Source organism: Microtus pennsylvanicus, chromosome 10 (genome assembly GCF_037038515.1).
Source record: "Microtus pennsylvanicus isolate mMicPen1 chromosome 10, mMicPen1.hap1, whole genome shotgun sequence".
In the NCBI taxonomy this organism is placed as follows: domain Eukaryota; kingdom Metazoa; phylum Chordata; class Mammalia; order Rodentia; family Cricetidae; genus Microtus; species Microtus pennsylvanicus.
Window position 1 is genome coordinate 68,192,135 of NC_134588.1, and position 20,800 is coordinate 68,212,934.

The 20,800-nt window shown below is 38.0% G+C and overlaps 1 protein-coding gene across 5 annotated transcripts in view; it reads left to right on the top strand.

Moving 5' to 3' along the window:
- Slc4a7 (solute carrier family 4 member 7) overlaps window positions 1–20,800 on the top strand; it is an 83,173-nt gene that overhangs the window by 41,162 nt on the left and 21,211 nt on the right. For all 5 annotated transcript variants that reach the window (XM_075988617.1, XM_075988615.1, XM_075988614.1 and 2 more), the window contains 8 exons: window positions 711–826; window positions 2,717–2,874; window positions 4,994–5,081; window positions 6,858–7,004; window positions 9,761–9,867; window positions 11,862–12,036; window positions 14,942–15,075; window positions 16,142–16,387. In XM_075988617.1, coding sequence (XP_075844732.1) covers window positions 711–826; window positions 2,717–2,874; window positions 4,994–5,081; window positions 6,858–7,004; window positions 9,761–9,867; window positions 11,862–12,036; window positions 14,942–15,075; window positions 16,142–16,387 — 1,171 coding nt within the window. The remainder of the gene's footprint in view (window positions 1–710; window positions 827–2,716; window positions 2,875–4,993; window positions 5,082–6,857; window positions 7,005–9,760; window positions 9,868–11,861; window positions 12,037–14,941; window positions 15,076–16,141; window positions 16,388–20,800) is intronic.

Here is a 20,800-nt window from a genome sequence, read left to right on the forward strand (position 1 = left end):
GTTGCTGCTGAATGAGTACACTAACATGAACATGCATCATTTGTAACTGGACAACAACCAGGCTAGTCACACGCTAAGTTATAGGCTCGTCGGAACCAGAGGGGTTGAGTAAATCATTCAATCACAGGGCCACAAGTGATGAGAATTATTTATCCCAAATCTCTTTGATTTTAATCTTTTTACTGGGATAGCTTGTTTGTGGTTTTAGGTTTCTTAGGAAGAATGACAGTAGAAATTAGATGTAAATACTGCTGAAGAAAAATAAAATTTCTTAGGGAAACATGATTAAGAAAGATTAAACAAAGCACACCTCTTAAATTTTGTGAATTACAATTGGAAAGAATTCATATTGGCATTGACATGAGTGTCCTAGGGGAAGTTAGGGCCCACTGAGTTCTGTACGGGTCCCACGAGGTAGAGACACTCGAAGTGCATTACCCAGAAGTATTGTGGCAGTAGGGCTGGTTCCACACTGGCTCGCTTCTGTGAAGGCCACTGTGTGGATTCTGTAATGCTCTAAATATTAAGTGCACAGCTTCATCCTGTTCATGTGTTCTAATTCATGCTGCTGGTACGGAGCTAACATCTGCACTTTTTAACCTCTCACATTTGCTTCGGTAATGAGCCATCGCTTTAAGGATATGAGCAGCATCAGGCTACATGGTGGATTTTCTCCTTACTAATTCGGTTGTGTATTTTCTTAAATACAGGGATTTTGGCTTCTCCACAGTCTGCTCCTGGAAATTTGGACAATAGTAAAAGTGGTGAAACGAAAGGTAATGGAAGTGGAGGAAGCAGAGAAAATAGTACTGTGGACTTTAGCAAGGTAATTCATTAATTGTAAATTTTCATTAGCTTTCCCACTGAGAAAATAACTAGTAATGTGTTGCTTTGTTGCCATTGCTTACAGTAACTGTTTAGTAACCTGCTGCTTACACACTTGCATAGGATGCCTATGAGATGTTATGGGCAGAAACAGGGATAGGCTCCATGTTTGTAACTACATGCTTACAGTTGCAGCCGTTCAGAAGAAATGGATTTTCTTTGGGCCTGCTCATAGATAATTTTCTTGGGTGTGACATCGCAGCACTGACAGCTTTCTTCCTGGGCTCTACTGCATCCCAGAATTACTGACTCATGGTTCTAGGACCTTCTAGAATGCCACCGGGAGACATGGGTAGATCGAGGCATGGTTTAAACAAGAACAAGAAGCACCTGTGAATTGATTTTGTTTAATGAGTAGTTCAGGGAAGTGAAGATGAACGCAACAGAACAGAGAGACCCTGGGTTTTCAGGATAAGCTCAAGTGACAGCTGAGTTTCAAGAGTACTTCCTAGTGGTCGGGAAGTCCCTTAATTTGCTGCCTGTCAGTTTACCATTAATTCATGGAACAGTAATATTTTTGCACCTTCTTTTTAAGACTTTGTTGTAAATATCAAATAGATTTCCGTCTTTTAAAGCTGTTTTCTGTTTCACAGTGTGTCCGCAAATCATGCACACTCCACTGAAAAGAGGTTTAAATTATTTGTATTGTTGTTTTGTGGAGTTTCATACTCCCCCATTATAGAATAGAAAGGCTTACCATTAGGGATTTTGACTATTCAGAAAAGGTGTTCACCTGAGCATGGTAGCATGTGCCTATAATCCTAGTTATCCAGAGGCCAAGGCAAGAGAGCCTCAAGTTTATGGCTATCCGGGGTTACATAGTGAGCTCTAGACTACCCTGAACTAAATAGCAACTTGTCTTTTAAAGCAAAACAAACAAAAGTCTTTTGCAGTTGTCATTTCTAACTATCTTGTTTTCATTAGTGCTCTGTTTCAGATCTTCAGAAAGTGTTCCTAGCTAAATTGGAATTTATTCGTTGTTGCTGAATAAGTAAATTACCATAATTTGCATTGTGGTTCTTGTCTAGGCATGGCAGTGTGGTTGATCTTTGTTTCTCTGTCAGTCGCACTTTTTTACTTGGCCTGTTCTTGTGCACCCTCCCTGTCTCTTGTTGGGCAGGAGTCTGCCTCCTGGCACTGTAGTTGTGGCACACTGGGAGTGGGACTCAAGAGGCCCGCTGTAAGTGCTGGTTTCATCTTTTAATAGATAGTCTTGTTAGTGGTTGTTTAGTAGCTTGTGTGAACCTGTGTATCAGTGAGAGCTTCACTACTTTGGGGTCATGTTTGTTACCTTTTTGTAATTATACACAGGTGGCTGAGTTTCCCTTACACATCGTTCCATGTCTGAGCTAATCAAGGCTATTGGTTCTCATTGTAAAGAATATTTTTTTTTATTTAAGGAAAATACTAAGAAATGGTAGTGTTTTATTTTTTAAAAGGAGGATTTATAAAGACATGAAACAATAAGACTTAATGAAAATCATTCAATGAATTTGTTGTAGCACTGTGTATAATTTCATAAGCCATTGTTAGTTTGTGCACTGTGTGTGCTTACCAGTTTTTAATGAATAGCCTATTCATTGAAAAATTCCCAAGTTTATGTTTGATAATATACAGCTCTAAAGTAATAAAGACTATAATAGCTAAAACAATAGATGATGAATTTTGCTTGCATTTTGTGTATTTGTCTACTTCATTCTTTATATCTGTGGGAGTTTTGGTGTTTATGCATCTTTTAGATCACAAGTTTTGATTGGCAGTAGTAGTTTTAAAGTCATTCTTTTATTCATATCTAAGTAATTATATTTCTAAATTATTCATCTATCAATAGGTTGACATGAATTTCATGAGGAAAATTCCCACGGGAGCGGAAGCGTCCAATGTTTTGGTGGGAGAAGTGGACTTCTTGGAGAGACCGATTATTGCGTTTGTGCGACTGGCTCCTGCAGTTCTCCTGTCGGGGCTGACTGAGGTCCCTGTGCCCACTCGGTAATGAGTTCTCCTCCGTGCTTGTCCTGTCGGGGCTGACTGAGGTCCCTGTGCCCACTCGGTAATGCGTTCTCCTCCGTGGTTGTCCTGTGGGCCCACTGAAAGCGTCCTTGCTCTGTAATAGAGGCGCTGTTTGACTGCTGGTTTTCAGTTGTGTCAGTGCTTTTGAGTACAAGAGTGTAAATTATCCTCCCTATTCCATTCTGCAGCTGACCTGGACCTTACTGTGTAGCCAGCCTGGCCTCTGATTCCTCCTTTTCCCTCCCAAATGATGAGATCGTAGCTGAGTCACCTTCTCCTGCTATAGTAATACTGTATGAAAACAGTTCTTCATTTGTATCTTTATAAAATGTTTGGTATCTTAGGAACTTTTGTTTTACAAAGCCAGTCATTGAGATTCATTTTTGTGCTGGGTGCCCAGAAGATGGCTTGCTCAGGTTCACTTCTCATTCTGTTCTGGGCTGCACTCATCCTTTGTGTACTCATGCAAATTCTTTGTTGTGGTTTTCCATCCATGTACATTGGATAACAAATTAATCTAGCTTGAAATCATAAAGAATAATTAGCAAGTTGTGTTAATCAGCACATGAGCCATGAAAAGGACATCTGCAGATCGTTAGTATCAGAAGCTTAATTGTGACTATGACTTGTTTTGAAATTAACTTTTTTTACTGTATTTTTGTTTGATGGGTTTTTTTTTGTTTGTTTGTTTGTTTTAAATGAAGTCACGTGTGTGGTCCAGGTTGACTTCTTATCCCTGACTATCCTTCTGCCTCAGCTTCCTGAGTGCTGACATCCGGGCATATGCACTGTACTAGGGGGATTTTGCAGCAGGGAGCTTCCATAGTACCATGGAGAGGTGTGGTAGATTATGTGTTCTCATGACCGACTCAGTAATTAAGAATTAATAGGAATTTGATGGAAAATACTTATTTTATATGTATTTATTCCGTTTCCACTAATGATACCGTGTTGGTAAGTGAGGAAAAATTATTCGATTGTCTCATTTGTAAATTTTCATAAAGGAGGAGCATAAGTATTTGGATCAGAATATTAATATTTTATATAAGGCTGAAGTAATGATGAAACCCATTATTTTGTATTATTACCTACAAAAATAGTTAAAATATTAGTATCTACTCTAGTGTTAACAGGGTGCAATTATACTTTTTATTTAACACTTAAATAGAAACAGGTCTGATATTGAAGTTGGAAATTCTTTTCCCTCACGGAAAAGTTACTTAACTAGATGCCATATTTATAGTGTTAAAGTGTCTATCCAAAATAGTTCCAGACTACATATCTTTTGTGTGTATATTCTGTACTATTTGATTTGACAGGCCTTTCAAGAAATCAGTGTAGGACAAGGGATGTGTCTCAATTGGTAGAGAGATTGCTTGGCATGCACAAAGCCCTGGTTCAGTTTCCAGCATCCATAAACCAGGTGTGGTGGGCCACACCTACAGTCCCCTCACTTGAGTGGAGAGTGGAGGGGCAGTGGAGGCCGGAGGATACAAAGTTCAAGGTTACCTCTGGCTACACAGTAAGTTCTAGATCATCCTGGGTTATACTACCCTTTCTCCAAAAGAAATCAGCATGGAAACAGTGTGGTGCTGCAAATCTGCCACACAGCACTCGGAAGACTGAGTGAGGATTTCGAGGTCAGCCTGGTTGTTTCATCCAGAAGGATATAAAAGATGAAAATTTTTATGAGAAACACTTCCTTAGTAACTGTTTTTGCACTAAGGAAGATGGGAAAGGGGTAAGTTGGTAGAGTTAATTGTGAATGCATTTTATAGTTTCATGATCTGATTTTTGCTTGTTTTGTTCGGTTTTTGAAATAGGATCTCCTGTTGCTTAAGCTGAGAGGATGACTTTGAACTCAGAGCCTCTTTGCCTCTGCCTTTCAAGTGTTGGAATAGCAGGCTTGCCCACCACACTCAGTTAAGATCTGTTTTGAATAGAATTGCCATTTTTCCCCCCTTGATTCTTGTGGGTGATTGCAAAGAAGGTCTGTGTGTTGCTTCTGTGTTTATAACGGAATTATTTGTAGAAGTTTCCTGGATTTGTGTATATGTGTTGTTTCTTTTAAAATCTGCATATTTCAATCTTTCCTTAGGTTTTTGTTTCTGTTACTGGGCCCAGCAGGGAAGGCCCCACAATACCATGAAATTGGCAGATCCATAGCCACTCTCATGACTGATGAGGTAATTACAGTCAAATCCCTTCGAGCTAGACAGTGAATATGCAATTATAGCCCTTCTTTCTCTCATAGTAAAGCTTATAAAATGATCTTTGATGTCTATGCTATTTTATTTCATATGTACTCTTCTAACACATGCATTTGTTGAGGGTTTTAAGATTTATTTCTTAGCAATACTAGGTAGTTTTTCATCTGTTTTATTGCTATTCTTTCAATTTGACGTTTTGAAATTTATTTGGCCCTAGCTTTTAGGGTGTTGCCTTTTTGGGGCTTCCTTGGGTCTTTTGCCATTTCTCCTTACTTCTCTCTCTTGATTTTGTTGTTGTGTTTGGCTGTAAACTCTTTAGTGATCAGGACTTCTGCTTCTTTGAGAGAGATTTCTAGAAGATTTTGCCAGACATGCCAACATATCTGCACGGACCATCAGAAACCCTGTAAACCTGGACCTCGTCCGTGTCAGCTCATCATACATTTTTGTAATCACTGCCCTTTTTCTGGTCTAGACTCTGACCATTACTGTGGCAACTCAAGTGATTTTTTTCTTTGGAGTTCTTACCTGTATTGACAATAATAACATATATGTAAGTCTAACATGGAATCCAGAATTTATTCATAGCCTAATTATTTAAAGTTTTTTTTCCCCCTTTTTTGAGTTGTGTTTTCTCTATAATCCAAGCATACTTCAAACTAGCTGTGTAGCTGAAGTTGTTCCCACTCTTGGGAATCTTAGCTTCGTCTCTCGAGCGCTGGGATAAAGATATGAATCACCACATCTGCTTTACTTTACGTTCAGATCAAACCTTGTTCTGGTATTTTCAGGGAACCTTGCACGTATCCCATGCTTACACCCTGCTCTGGCCATAGTAGCTTCCTTTCTGTTTCTTGGATGAGTTTTGCTCTTCGTACCCCTGTACAGTACAGCTATGATTCTGTCTTCCTAAGTACTGTTTTACCATTTCCCTCAGTTATTACTGTTTTGTTTGTTTGTTTTTTTGGCTGGCTGGCTTTTCTTGGATGAAGTCTTTTATATAGCCTGGACTGTGCTCAAACTCACACCAGTTCTCCTCCCTCTGCCTTCAGTTGCTGGGTTATCAAGTCTTCTCAGCAACATTTTTGCTTGGCTGCTTATTTTTCTCTTGTCAGCTTTCCATTCTGCACTTTGTTTAATATTTATTCTTTTTTTGAACTTTTGTCCCTCATGATCATAATTATTTTCAGGATAAATAACACTTTAATGGCAGAAATACGATGACCTGACATTATTGGAATGAATTATTTTGTAGTGAATCGATTTTTATCTTGTAAAATTACTATTTATCTGTGGAATATTTCCTTTGTACCAACTCATCATTTTCTTCAGTTATTTGTTGTTGATTGATCTATTTATGTTAGTCCATACTAATGATGGACTAATTCTTGCAAGGTGAGGTGACTGTCTGCAGCTGATGAGAATTTATACCATTTTTAGTGACTTTATTTTTGTTATTTATTTTACATTCTATGCATATGTGCACAGGGGAGAGAGGTACATGCACATATGAGTGCAGGTCCTGTGGAGTCCATGAGGTTGTGTCATATCCCCCAGAATTGGAATTACAAGTAGTTATGAGCCACCCTGCAATTCTGGGAACTGAAAGTGTGTCCTCCGCACAGTGCTGCTGTTAATCATGGGCTCTTGCTCCAGCACAGAATTTATTCCTGCATCTAAAGTGCATTTTAATACAGTCAGTTCTTTCTGTCCGCTGTCGAAATCCTTATGCTCGATATCTTCTCTCCTTAGATTTTTCATGATGTAGCTTATAAAGCAAAGGATCGAAATGACCTTTTATCTGGAATTGACGAGTTTTTAGATCAAGTAACTGTCCTTCCTCCAGGAGAATGGGATCCTTCCATACGCATAGAGCCACCAAAAAGTGTTCCTTCTCAGGTAAGAACCTGGATATGCTTCTAGGGGTGTTTTCATTTTTTCTTTTTTAAGTTAAAAACTTGTAATAAAAATGTGAGTTATGCATGTTTTATAACTCAAAAGTCATAACTATTTATAGTGGGTATGTCAGTGGGTGCACTTTGTCAGCATGCCCAAGGCCCTAAATTTGAACCCTGATACTGGAAGTAGGAGCTACAGGAACCAAAGGTAGATTCAGGGAGGATGTACTTGTGTTACTATGTCTCTTGTGTGTTTGTCTGTTGTCAGCTTTGTGGTCCTGATTATTCTGTACCTGGACATGTAAATGTTAATAACCTGCCTACTGTTTTGTTATTTGCATCATTTTAAGTTGATCATTTGTGTGTGTGTGTGTGTGTGTGTGTGTGTGTGTGTAATCTGTCTTTATTCTTCATGTGCTATTATCAGCACTTTAAATAATATGGAATAATTTGTTTTTGCAAGTTTGGGAAATTTCTGGCATACATTTTTGAGCCACATCTCTTGCCAAGTGTGGGCTTTAACAAGTTGTTTCATTCCTTTATGAAAATTGGTTTATGTGAGCTTCTCTTCCCTCTCAGGTCAGTTCTGGTAAATTCTGTTTGCCCATTGTGACCATATTTTAAATTTTCTTGGGAAAGTTTACCTATTAAACTTTCCTTGGTTTGTGGAATTATATCCTGACATATCTTTGGTTTGATTAATAGGTAAATTATTTATTATATTTTTCAAAGAGTAGTTTGTAAAATTATTTTAGATTTTTTAAAAGATGGGTCTTTTTCTGCTTCATTCCTCTCACTATCCTCCAGTGAAGATTTATTTTATCCTTCTTTCCTTACATAGTTAATTATTTCCCTTTTAAAGTTTTTCTTTTTTTACATTTATTTTATTTTATATGTATGGGTGCTTTGCCTGCATATGAATGTGTACCACATGAGTGACTGGTGCCCAGGATCAAGTATCCCAAAACTGGAGTTATGCGTAATTGTGAGCCACCATGTTAATACTGGGAATTGAACACAGGTTCTCTGAAGAGCAGTCAGTGCTCTTAACTACTGAGCCATCTTTCTAACCCTCATCTTTTACATTTTTTGTTTAAAAAAAAATTGTTTCGTTTGATTTTTGTTTTGTAGACAAGATTTTCTTAAACTTCTAGTGATCCTCCTGCCTTAGTGTCTTACTAGAATTGTAAGCATGAGCCACTGATTGATACCTCATATTTTCATGTTTTAGCTACAACTTAGCTATGTCATACGTTCTTTTGTTCTTACTTTCTTGGGCTTCTATGTTGCTTTTTGTTTCCCCTTTGATGTAAGGGGAAACACATTGGTTTTCAAGTGGTGATCTTCCTTTTTTATCCAAATCTAGCTACTCTGTATTAATAAAGTGTTGTGTATCTAGGTCCATGGGAGTTTTAAAACTTCACAGGAGCTCTTACAGACACATATATCTGTCTTGCTCCCTGCTTATTCTATTTCCTCCCTCTTTGCATTATGTGTGTTTATCTGCACATAGGTATTCCTTTAGCCAGTTCTTTGTTGAGGTAACCTATGAAATACTCCTTTTGTGTTCGTGTCGGGGAGAAGATCCTTTATCTTAGAAGTGGTTTCATTGATTTTAAAATAAAATATAAGGGGAAACTGAAGGAATTCTTGTGTTACTTATCTAAGGAAATATTTTAGGAAAGGGAAAATGTTGGTTTCTGCCTTCTTTTCCCTCCCTTCCTCCCTCTTTCCTTGTTCAAGATCTTTTTCATAGCCCAGATTGTTCTTGAACTAGACTTTCTGCCTTAGCCTCCGGAGAACTGGCAGTGCAGGTGTATGGAAAAAGTAGTATCTTTAAAAATTAATGAAAAATTTGTTTTTGGTAGTTAACCACGAATAGTATTATAAATATTTTGATGAAAACGTGCTTCTTTTCGAGAATGTTTATATTTATAGCTGGGTTTGCTAGTGTCAGCTTCCCATAAGCTTGAGTTGTTTAGGAAGGAGGGAATCTTACTTGACTAAGAATTTCCATAGGCAAGACTGAAGTCTGTAAGGGCCTAGCTCACTGTGGGCAGTGCCACCGCTTAGCTGGTGGTCTTGGATGCTATAAGAAAGCAAGCTGAGCAAGCCCTGAGAAGCAGGCCAGTAAGCAGTGTTCCTCCCTAGTCTCTGCTCCAGTTCTTGGCCCCAGGTTCCTTGTCCTGACTGACGTCCCTTCATGAAGGACTAAGATCAGGACATATGAGCTGAACCCTTTCCTCTCCAATTTGCTTTTAGTCACAGCAGCAGAAACTAACTAAAAAAATAGTTACTGCAGAACAGCAATTTGAAATGGTATATTTATCTTATAATACACTGATATTAGAAGGTGCAAAGAAATTATAAATTTATAATGTGAACAGAAACAGATGGTAAATTCTTTTAAATTGCATCTTTTTAAAATGCTATTAAATGTTTTTTTTTTGTTTGTTTGTTTTTCGAGACAGGGTTTCTCTGTGGCTTTGGAGCCTGTCCTGGAACTAGCTCTGTAGACCAGGCTGGTCTCGAACTCACAGAGATCCGCCTGTCTCTGCCTCCCGAGAGCTGGGATTAAAGGCGTGCGCCACCATCGCCTGGCATGTTATTGTTTTAAAAGGTTATACTAGAAAACATTTTTTCCCATGTGTGCTTGTGTAAAATCCTCATGAGATGTAATATTTCCTCTAGCAATCTCAGATACCTTGTCAGTTTTCTTAAAGTTGAATTCTAAAAGTATGTTTCTGTGGAATTCAGGAAAAGAGGAAGATTCCCGTGTTTCCCAATGGATCTGCTGCAATGTCTGCCGAGCCTCCTAAGGAGGCCGCTCATCATGCCGGGCCTGAGCTGCAGAGGACTGGACGGTGGGTACAGTTGTTTCTTTGGGGGATTAAGCACTGGTTTGATAGAAAGGCACCAACAGTCTTCTCTTTTAACTCAAGTATTTGGAACCTAATCTCGTACATTATTTCTTCTGTGGTTTTGTAAAAACTCATTTTCTATAAGATATATAACATTAAGGAGAATTTATGCATTTTAAAATAATTTTAATAACACATACCAATTTTTAAAATGAAAATAATGGGACATATATTCAAATTTGTCATTATTATATTATGTGGGTTTTTTGGTAACATCTACAAAGGTTCTGAAAGAAAATATAGATTCTTTTCCTAGTTAAAGAATTATGAGATTAAAGTGGAGTTACAGAGAATGATTTTTATACATTGTGCATGGATTTAAAACTTACGTGAACATTACTTTTTGAAATACTGTAAAATTAGATGGACAAGCATGTTTAAACCCTACTATTGGCATCTGGAAACATTATTAGGAAATTAGAAAGTCAATTTTAGAGTAAAGGATAGAAATGTTACCTGGTAAAGTGTAAAAAAATACCTTTAAAACACTGAGTAGTAGTTGATTGTGGCAGCATTTCCATACTGTTGTGAAGTAAAGCTATTGGTGTTAAATGGGGCACTGGTAGTCACTGTGGTTTTATAGGACCTAGAGTTCAATCTTTGTTTATATAACTAGGGTATCTTATACAGACACTGTTGACAAGAACAGCAGCTAATATATTCAACACAGTCAACATCAATGACTAGTGAAATGGAACAGAATAAGATTTTATCTTTGTGAATGTAACAGAATAAGATTCTATTTCTCTGCCAATAGTGCTGGTCTCCTATTGGCTGTAACCATTTCTTTGTACTTTAGAGATGGAAGTACCTAGTTAGAGGCACATTCCTCTCAGGCACCTGAGAGCCTCCTTTGCCACCTGTTAAGTTATCAGTTGTTCATTTGATGATGATTTATTTTCTACATTGTCATTGATACCTTTTTAATTGAAAGCTGATTCCTTTTGTGACAGAATCACTTCTGCTTGTCAACTCGCCTTTAGGGTTTGTTTAGTATCTAACTTAAAAAAATTAGAATGGTAAAGCTTGAAGCATCCAAGCCCTCAAAAGTTTAAATTTAGTATTCATCTATTTTCTTTCATTTGGTATATATATATATAAAATCCCCTGTTTCCTGAGTCATAAGACTGTTCTGAATTTTCAGTTCAGCAGTATTTATTTAGTACCTTTTGTATACCAGGCAGGGTTCTGCTAACAAGAAGCATGACATTGAACAAAAGTCCTTATCTCTTAGGGTGTTTATGTTTTATTGGGATATTTTCAAATTAAATATATCTAAAAAACCCATTTTTTAAGTTTAAATGGTATGGTTTTGATGTTTTAATGCAAATATAGGTTTTTATTCTTAATAAAATTTTTTAGTTTTATTAATATACTCATTACATATGTAATAATGTACTGAAATAGCTTTAAAGGTTTTTTCTTGGACAAAAATACTCATATAAATAATTCAGGAGTTAAAAATCATTAGACATAGTTCTTAGTTGACTTCTGAGTTGAATGTTAGCGAGCCACATTCACTCTACTTATACAGTACTTACTGTGTAAGCCATAGCTGCCCGTTGCCTTTCTGCTCTGTACTGCAGATAAAGAATAGAGTTGCAGTTGCACATTTACATGCATGGCTGGTTAGGTTTTGTTTATTATATGTTTACTTGTATATTCTCATTCCAAGTTGCTCCTATAAAGTCATTTGCCTGCAGCCTTTTTAGCATATATAGTTTAATGTTATGTTTCCATTAACTTAATGAGATCTTCTTTCCTCTGACATCATTTCATTAGAGTCAATGAGTATATCTTCTATAAGTTATACCGTGATTTAAATTTTTATTGGCAAAATAGTAAGCACCTACAGTTTTATATAGCCCATAGATTTAGTGTGAACTAGTTAGAATCCTCTAGTCTACAGCTTGACGAGTTTCATCTCACCTATTTAGGCTTTTTGGTGGTTTGATACTTGACATCAAAAGGAAAGCACCTTTTTTCTTGAGTGACTTCAAGGATGCATTAAGTCTGCAGTGCCTGGCCTCGATTCTTTTCCTATACTGTGCCTGTATGTCTCCTGTAATCACTTTTGGAGGGCTGCTTGGAGAAGCTACAGAAGGCAGAATAGTGAGTACAAAAGATTGGTAGTGGCCAGGCTCCCAGCTCCTCAGAGGCAAGTGTCTGTATGCATTTGTCTCACTATTCATGCTTGTATTTGAAGAGTCGACCCACAGCATTAACCTGTCCCAAAGCAGACTTCCCCCAAAGGTAATTGCTGTGGAAAACATGGGGAAGCCATTTGAACAGGAGAAGATGCACAGTTGAGGTAAAAACAAAAACCAAACAAACAGTTTATTTTACCTTGCTTGATGATATGGTTATAAATTGAGTAAACTTCCATTGTCTTCTGGGGGATGGGTGGGTTGCGGGGGAGATGAACTGCTCTGGGTGGATCATGGTGGGAAATTTATCCATTGGGCTCCCTGTCCTGTTAGTTACCATAGGGTTAGGGTTATGACTGTATTTAACTCTTCAGCCCCAGCTGGTCACTGAACTGAGACCGTTTGAAACAATAAATGTAGCTATAGAGTGGATGGAATTTTGAAGTTATGTTTGTTTTCATTTAGCTATTTAATCTATCTGAAAATTGACAAAACTTTTATTTGCAATTGGGTGCTGCCTCCCTTTTCCCATGTGAATGTAGAGTCCTGTTTGCTGTACTTGCTAATAACTGTGGAGGAACTGGTGCGTCATAAAATTTTGAATGGCATTTTATGGGGAATATACATATATTTTAATGGCATTTGAGTGATATTTATAATTCTTGATTTCTAATGTTTGTTTTAATAATACTTTTGAAAGAAATTTTGTATTTTTATAGATAAAAGGTTAAAACAATAGCTAAAATATAAGTGGTGACAATTCAATTGTAAAGACATCTTTTTCTAAATAACTGAAAATTTCTAATCCTGAATTTGGTTTTTACTACTTAGATTCCTTTTTCCTTTAATCATTGTTCATAATATGTTTTTAGTTGCTATCTGTCAAAAATTATACGTATAGCTCTGCTGGACACTGTGACAATGTGGTTTAGTTATTACCTCTTAGAAATATTGCTGCTTGGCTCATGGACTGTCACTCACTGCCTGTCTTCTCCTTCTGCCCTTGGACACCATGTACCCGAGATAGTATGTTTGACCCTGGCGTAGGAAGAGAGACAAAGGTAGCAGAGGGAGCCTAAGCAGAAAGGTTGACAGTAAATGGGAGCTCATGTTCCCTGCAGTGTTTAACTGAGAGAGGAGAACTAGGGAATGAAGAGGCAGAAATAGAGGAAACAATGGGGAGATGAGGTGTTTGTGTCCATTGCTTTATAGAAGTGTACATTTTCGGAGCTCACATTCGGAAGCACAGAGCAGCAAGAAGAAAGAGATTGGAGACTGTTGAGCTTGAGGTGAATTGTAGAGAGCGAGGGTGTGTGGGAGCTTCGATGGTTATAGAATGGAAGGAGGAGAGTGGCCAGCAGACCAGACCGTCAGAGCGCAGAGTGGAGAGGAGCATGTGAAGCAGCTCGATATTAGGGGAAGGTGGGGTGGGAGTGGTAAATGAGGAGTCTGTGGTGACAGTGTCCGCGTTTTTGATCCACCACGTGGGGGAAAGGCCTCTGCTTTGTGCTCACCTGCTCCATTTGAGTTTTGACATGTCCTTCTTTTCAGTTTTTGTGTCCCCTCCTCCGAATTTCACTTAAGACATTTTCACCTCTAACTCAAGCTCACCTTAAATTCAGATTTAAAATGTACATATTTTAGTATAATTAAGGAGCTAGTGATTGCATATCAGTGTTTTGTAGTGAAGCCCTATTTTTTCAGAGAGAAAACATTTATTTTTAGGATTAATATGTTATTAATACGGAGGCTTGTTTTTTCATATTACCATTAGTTCAATTATATTTTGTTACTTTATGATTCTGGTTTGGAAGATGCTGTTGGAGTTGATGAGAAATGCTGCTTTTGTGTGATATTCCCAAGGTAATAGACATGGCTTGAAGTTGCCTTTATAAACACTTGTGGGGTCTCCTAATCGTCATCACCCTGCTTAAAAATAAAAACCCTTAGACTCCCAAGTTGCCCCAAGACTGCATTCCAGGCACTGGCCAGGCTTCCAGGGCAACCCCATCCTCCCTGCTCTTGTGCTGTCTCTTGTTTCAGGAGCTTTGTTTCTTATAACTTCTTGTCTTGCCTTTACCAATCCTGGGCTTTCTCCTTTCTGGATAGCACACCCCAGTTGGCCTTGATGCTTAACAATGGTAAATTCTTTTCCTTTCTCTCTGATCCTACCCTTTGTCTAGTGGCATAGCACATTGTCATTGCTTCACCATTTAACCTCATTAGCCAGCCTATAATGCCATAGTGAAACAAAACTTTACTCTGTCTTACTCACTGAGAACTCCTCCAAGACTTTCATTTCCATTGTTCTCATTTTGCTGAGCTTTAATGATAAAATACTTACTCATTTATTGTCTCTGCGAACTTACAGAGTACTCCCCACCTTGTTTGTGTTACCTCTATCATTTTAAAGTAAATCAATTAAAACTATCACTTTAGATTAATTTCTAAGAAATGTATGCAAAGTTTTTTTTGTTTTTAGAAAACTGAGGGTCACATGTTTACCTATTTGGAGATTATTTTTAATCACCATCTCGAGTATTTAATGTGCTTTTTATTTTTAGAGTAAAAAAAATATTTATTTTAGTCGTAGAAGAGTAGTAAAAATAACTCATGCTTTTCTGCTTGTATGGGCTTAGAAATAAAACACCACAGATGAACTTGAAGCCCTGTGTTTCCCTTTGCGCCTTTTGTGTCTTACAATATTGAGTGTTGGGCTAAGGATGATTGCCAAAAGTTCAACTAAATATGCAAAGCAATTTTCTTGATGTACTTGATACATGTGTAACTGCTTGGCTAGCATCTGTGTTCTCCAGATGATTAGAGATCACTTTTTGATGTGTTACTTCTATTCATTTTCCCTTAAACAGAGTGCAATAGAGTCTCTTTTTGGAGCATCATTAACTGGGATTGCATATTCATTGTTTGCTGGACAGCCTCTAACAATTCTGGGGAGCACAGGTCCAGTCCTAGTGTTTGAAAAAATTTTATTTAAATTCTGTAGGTAAGTAGTAATTCTCATCCCCTCTATTTGTATACCTGTCAATTATGTGTTGTAGTATACTGTTTATGAACTGCAATATCTTTGTGTGCTTTTATGTGGTTGTCCTACCAAGGCTCCTACTACCACTTCTCAGTAATGTAGAAGTAAGGGAAAGTAAGATTGCCTATCAATGTTCATTTAGTAGATGTGAGTATTGATAAGCACATTTGGAGAGCAATAAAAATTCTTAGTGCTTGCAAAATTACACCAGAACTGTTTGTTAGGGGAAATGTAGCTCTTACATAGGATAGAGTGAAATAGATCTTGAAAGCCCAAGGCTGGCTTTGCCAGGCGGTCTTGTGTAAAGAGGAAAGGGCTCAGAGCTATCAGAGTGCACGGTTAGTATCTTATAGCTAGGCTGTTCACGACGTGGGCATACTATAGCTAATAGACTTTGAATTCAGCATTAACAATACCATTCCCTGGATGGCATATGGGCAGTCAAGTATTTTAACCTGAAACAGCGGAGGTATCTGAATATTTGTTGTAATTCTATTGCCCTGATTCTCTGCTTATTAGCTAAGCTGGTTCTAATTTTGATATGGCGTGCTCCACTGACGAGCAGGGCTGAAATGACTTAGAGTATCTCTTATTTGAAATTAAAAGTAAGAAACTACTTTTTTGTAGGGATAGTGGTGGGTGAAGAAGGAATAGGAGTGGCAAGATGTTGGGGTGCTGAGTGTTTTCACCTTACACATGGATTCTTCGTCTTCAGAAAGCCAGGCACAGTTGCTTTTAACCTGTCATTTGTTTGATATAACTGTTTGCTAATGTAAGGGCTAGTGGCTTTATGCCTTTATTGCCTAGCATATTTTCACTGTAAATCTTTAATATAATAACCAAGTTTCCAGTTGAAGCAGAAAAACACAGAGCTTCATCTAATCATTATTTTGGCCATTTGGTAATTGTTATTTTTAAAGGAATCCTGTGTTGCTTGTGTTCTTACTGCTTGTTACGAAAAAGCTTAGGTGCAAATGCTATTCTGTATGTACATGGTGATCATGTTCCCATTTATACTTCTCAACAGAGATTATCACCTTTCCTACCTATCATTAAGAACCAGTATTGGTCTGTGGACTTCTTTCTTGTGCATTGTATTGGTTGCAACAGATGCAAGCAGCCTTGTGTGTTACATTACTCGGTTCACAGAAGAAGCTTTTGCCGCTCTCATTTGTATCATATTCATTTACGAAGCTTTGGAGAAACTCTTTCATTTAGGAGAAATATATGCATTTAATATGCACAACAATTTGGATGAACTGACCAGTTACACGTAAGTGCTTCTTATGTTAAAGTTAAGTTTCTTCCTTATGTTAATATATCTTTTTTCTAAAATATCAGAGCATTTTTTCTAACTTTTTTTTTTGTTTGCTTGTTTATTTTTCTGAGAGTTCAGCATGGTGGGACACATTTTTAATTCTGTTACTCAGGAGGCTAAGGCAGGAGGAAGTACAAGTTAAAGGTCCACCTGTGCTACATAGCCAAAAGAAAGAAAATGGAATTTTTGCAATGTAGTATTCACTGTATCTAGTTGTATTTACCATCTAGGCCATAGTATAATTGTCATTTGATTCAGATGAAATTTTATTCAAACATTCATGGGTAGAATTATAGTTGATAAAGTTTATTCACTTTTGTTTACTGGTATAATGATTTTATGTATTCCTCGCATTTTATATAATTGCATTTTTAAAGTATAGAATTTCAACATCTGTACCTGTCATTTTTACATATAGTATACTGTCGTCAAGAAAGGTACTTCATTAGTATCTTTTCGTTGCTCTTGAGATGGCACTCAGGGCTTTGTGCATGGTAGGTGCCTTAGGGTTTCTATTGTTGTGAAGAGACACCATGATCATGGCAACTTTTGTAAAAGAGAAAGTTCACTTCCTGTTGCCTGTGGCTCAAGATGTAGAACTCTCAGCTCCTTCTCCAATATCATGTCAGGAAGTGAACTTTGTCACTGGGTTTAGCTTGAGCATAGACCTTATAAGGCCCACCCCCCACAGTGACAACTTCTACAATACATACTCTAACAAAAGCACACCTAACAGTGCCACTCCCTTTGAACTTATGGAGCCAATTACATTCAAGTTACCACATTCCAAACTCCCTGGTTTCCATAAGCTTGTAACAGTATCATAATGTAAAATGTATTTAGTCCAAATTCAAAACCCCTTATAGTCTATCACAGTACTCATGTAAAAGTCTAAAGTTCAAAATCTCTTCTGAGAGTCATATAATCTCTTAATTGTAACTCCTTATAAAAAAATAGATCACATACTAGCAACATATAATGGCACAAGGGCATATATTACCAGTCCAAAATGTAGGGAAGGAAGCTTAGTAAAGAAATGCTAGACCAAAGCAAGACTGAAAACCAGCTGTACAAAGTCCAAGCTCTGTATTTCCATGTCTAATGTCAAAACACTCTTGAGATCTTCAACTCCTTTCTTCTTCGTTGACTACAACACAGTTCTTTCTGTTGGGCTGGTTCCACTCCCTGTTAGCAGCTCTCCTCCTCAGCATCTCTAGCATCCTGGATTCTCCAAGGTAATCCAGGCTTCTCCTTCATAGCTTCACGCACTGGCCTCTGTAGACCTCGTTTCAGGGACACCCCTGACACATACCTGGCTTCAACTGCTTTCTTTAGTCACAGAGGAAGATTCTACAACCCTTTTTTTTTTCTATCCTTGACTCTAAAGCCAGAACGACACGGCTGAAGCTGCCAAGTTTTACTGTTTGCTGGCCTGAAACATGGCCCTCTCATTCTCTTATATCTTCTGGTTTTGATGGTTTCTGGTTTTGGTGGTTTCCTTCACTGCCTGATCTTGGCTGTCCTGAATCTCATCTGTCAACCAGTGTGGACTTAAACTCAGAGATCCTCCTGTCTCTGCCTCTGAACTACTGCCAGCTCTGAGGTTATCTTTAAGTCCTATTCACAAATTGGAGGCTTAGCTGGGTGGAATCTTGCCCTGAGGTCACCACTCCCTTTATTCCATTTCTTGATTTGTTTATCTCCTTGAACAAAGGATTTTGCTCCATTCCACTTCCTGATGCCTTTTTTCTCCTCATATAGTAATTTTTGTATTTTTCCTTGCTCAACTTGCTCCTTTTCATTATAAATCATTATAAGCATGAAGAATAGTAACCACATACTAGGCTGTTTTGAAATTTCTTCTGCCAGTGGAATTAATGAAAAACTCTTCATTTTAGCCTCAAGCAGACTTTTCAGAAAATGGCAAGAAGCAGCCGCACTCTTTACCAAATATTACAAGAATGATTTCTAGACAACATACTAAAATTCTTCTGAAACCTCTTTAGTCAGGCCCCACAGTTCAAATGACCCTGAGCATCACTGACCCCGTGCTCCTACTAATATGGTCATTAAGCAGCACTTAAAGCATTCCACTGCTTTCCTAACTTAAAGTTCCAAAGTCCAAATTCCTCCAAACAAAATGTGATCAGGCCTATCACAGCAGTACCCCAGTCCCTGATACCGATTTCTGCCTTAGTTAGGGTTTTTATTGCTGTGAAGAGACACCATGACTCTTAAAAAGGAAAACATTTAATTGAAGGGGCTTGTAGTTTGAGAGATTTAGTCTGTTATCATCATGGTAAGAAGCATGATGGCATGCAGGCAGACGTGGTACTGGAGAAGGAACCGAGAGTTCTACATCTTGATCTGCAAGTAACGTGAACTGAAACGTGTTACTGGGCATAGCTTGAGCATATATGAGACCATGAAGTCCACTCCCACAGTGACACACTTCTTCCAACAAGGCCATACCTTCTCCAACAAAGCCGCACCTCTAAATAGTATCACTCCTTATGAGCTTATGGGGGCTAATTATGTTCAAACTACCATAGTAGGCAAGCTCTATCACTGAGCATCTCTAGCCTTTTACAATTTTTTTTAAAGACAAGATTGCACTATATATACCTGGCTGATCTTGAACTAGCTATGTAGACCTGATTGGCCTTGAACTCTGCCATTTTAATTAATTTTTTTGTTAATTTTTGAGAATTACCTGAGTACTGTATTAACATCATTTCTTCCCTACCTTTTCCCCTTGCAACTCTTTCCTTGTCCCTTGCCCTCTCAAAATCATATCTTTTAACATTATTATTGTTTTACACACACACACACACACACACACACACACACACACACACACACTCACACACTGACATGCAGTTGGATTTTTCTTTGGACCACCAGCTCACAAATAATGACACTGAGACTTGTTAATTATGAATAGCTTAGGTTTGTTCCTTACTAACTCTTATAACTTAACCCATTTATGTTAATCTACATTCTTCCATCTTGCCTGTTTTCTCTTCATATCTTCTTGCTTCTCCTACAACATTCTGAGATTCATCTCTTTCTCCCTCTTTGCTTGGAAGTCCCAACTTTACCTCTTGCTTAGCTCTTAGCCATTCAGATCTTTATTAAACCAACTACAGCAGTATATCTCCACACAGTGTACAAATATCCTATAACACAGACAGACACTTATGAATATATAAATACAACATGCTGACCCCATTTTATATTGCTTGAATATGTTTGTTTTGGGGGTTGACCACTTTGACCTATCACGGTACTTGTCCCTGGAGAAGACTGATTTTCTCTCTCTTAGCAGCCATTGATTGTCTGTGGCTCTTCATCTGGAGGTGGGGCCTTATGAGAGTGTCCTCATCCCTAGTGGGATGTCTACCAATGTCATTGTGTTGGTTTTGTTTAAGTAGCCACATTGTTAAGATTTCATGAGTACAGCTTTGCTATGGTGTCTTGGTCCTCTGACTTTTATAGTCTTTCTACTCCCTCCTTTGCAGTATTCTCTGAGCCTTAGGTGTGTTGTAGATGTGGGAATGAGTGCCCCACAGGTAGTTGTTCTTTGCATTCTCACCCATTGTGGCTTTTTGTGAGTCTCTGCTGCAAAAGCAAGCTTCTTTGATGAGGGGGGAAATTAACTATGCACACAAGAATGGGTCTTTAGAATGTCACTTGCAATTGTACTGGTTTAGCAAAGTGACAGATTCACCTCTAGGGTCCACGACCTCACTAGCTGAAAGTTGTTTATAGTGCCAGACATGAATTCCCTCCAACTCAGTGAGAAATGAAAATTTTAAGCTTTAAATAAAAGAATATTTGAAAAGTCATATGTAATGATTATAAAAAGTTTCAGACATTGGGGCTGGGAAGATGGCTCACAGGTTAAGAGCACTGGCTGTTCTCCGAGAGGACTTGGGTTCAATTTCCATCACCCACATGGTAGCTTACAACTGTATGCAACTTCAGTTCCAAGGCATCTGATACCCTCACGAAGACATTCATGTATGCTAAACACTAAAGTACATAAAATAAACATTTTAAGAAAAGTTACAGATGCAAAATAAAAGTCCAGTATGTCTGAAATGCCCTCTTTGCTGTCCAGAAGTTGCATGTGCTTCTGTGCCACTACAAGGAGAAATGTGACCATTAGGACACAAAAGCTGTGCTGCAAAGATGGTTGAATGGGTAGGGTAGCCTTTGCTTGCTGCCAAAACTGATATCTGAATTCAATCGCAAGGACCCATATGGTGGAAGCACTTGGGGTGCCCTGCTTCTGCTTCCGCTTTTACTTCTTACTTTCCATGCTTGCTACATGGAACAAATTCTGAGATATTAAAAGTTACAGTC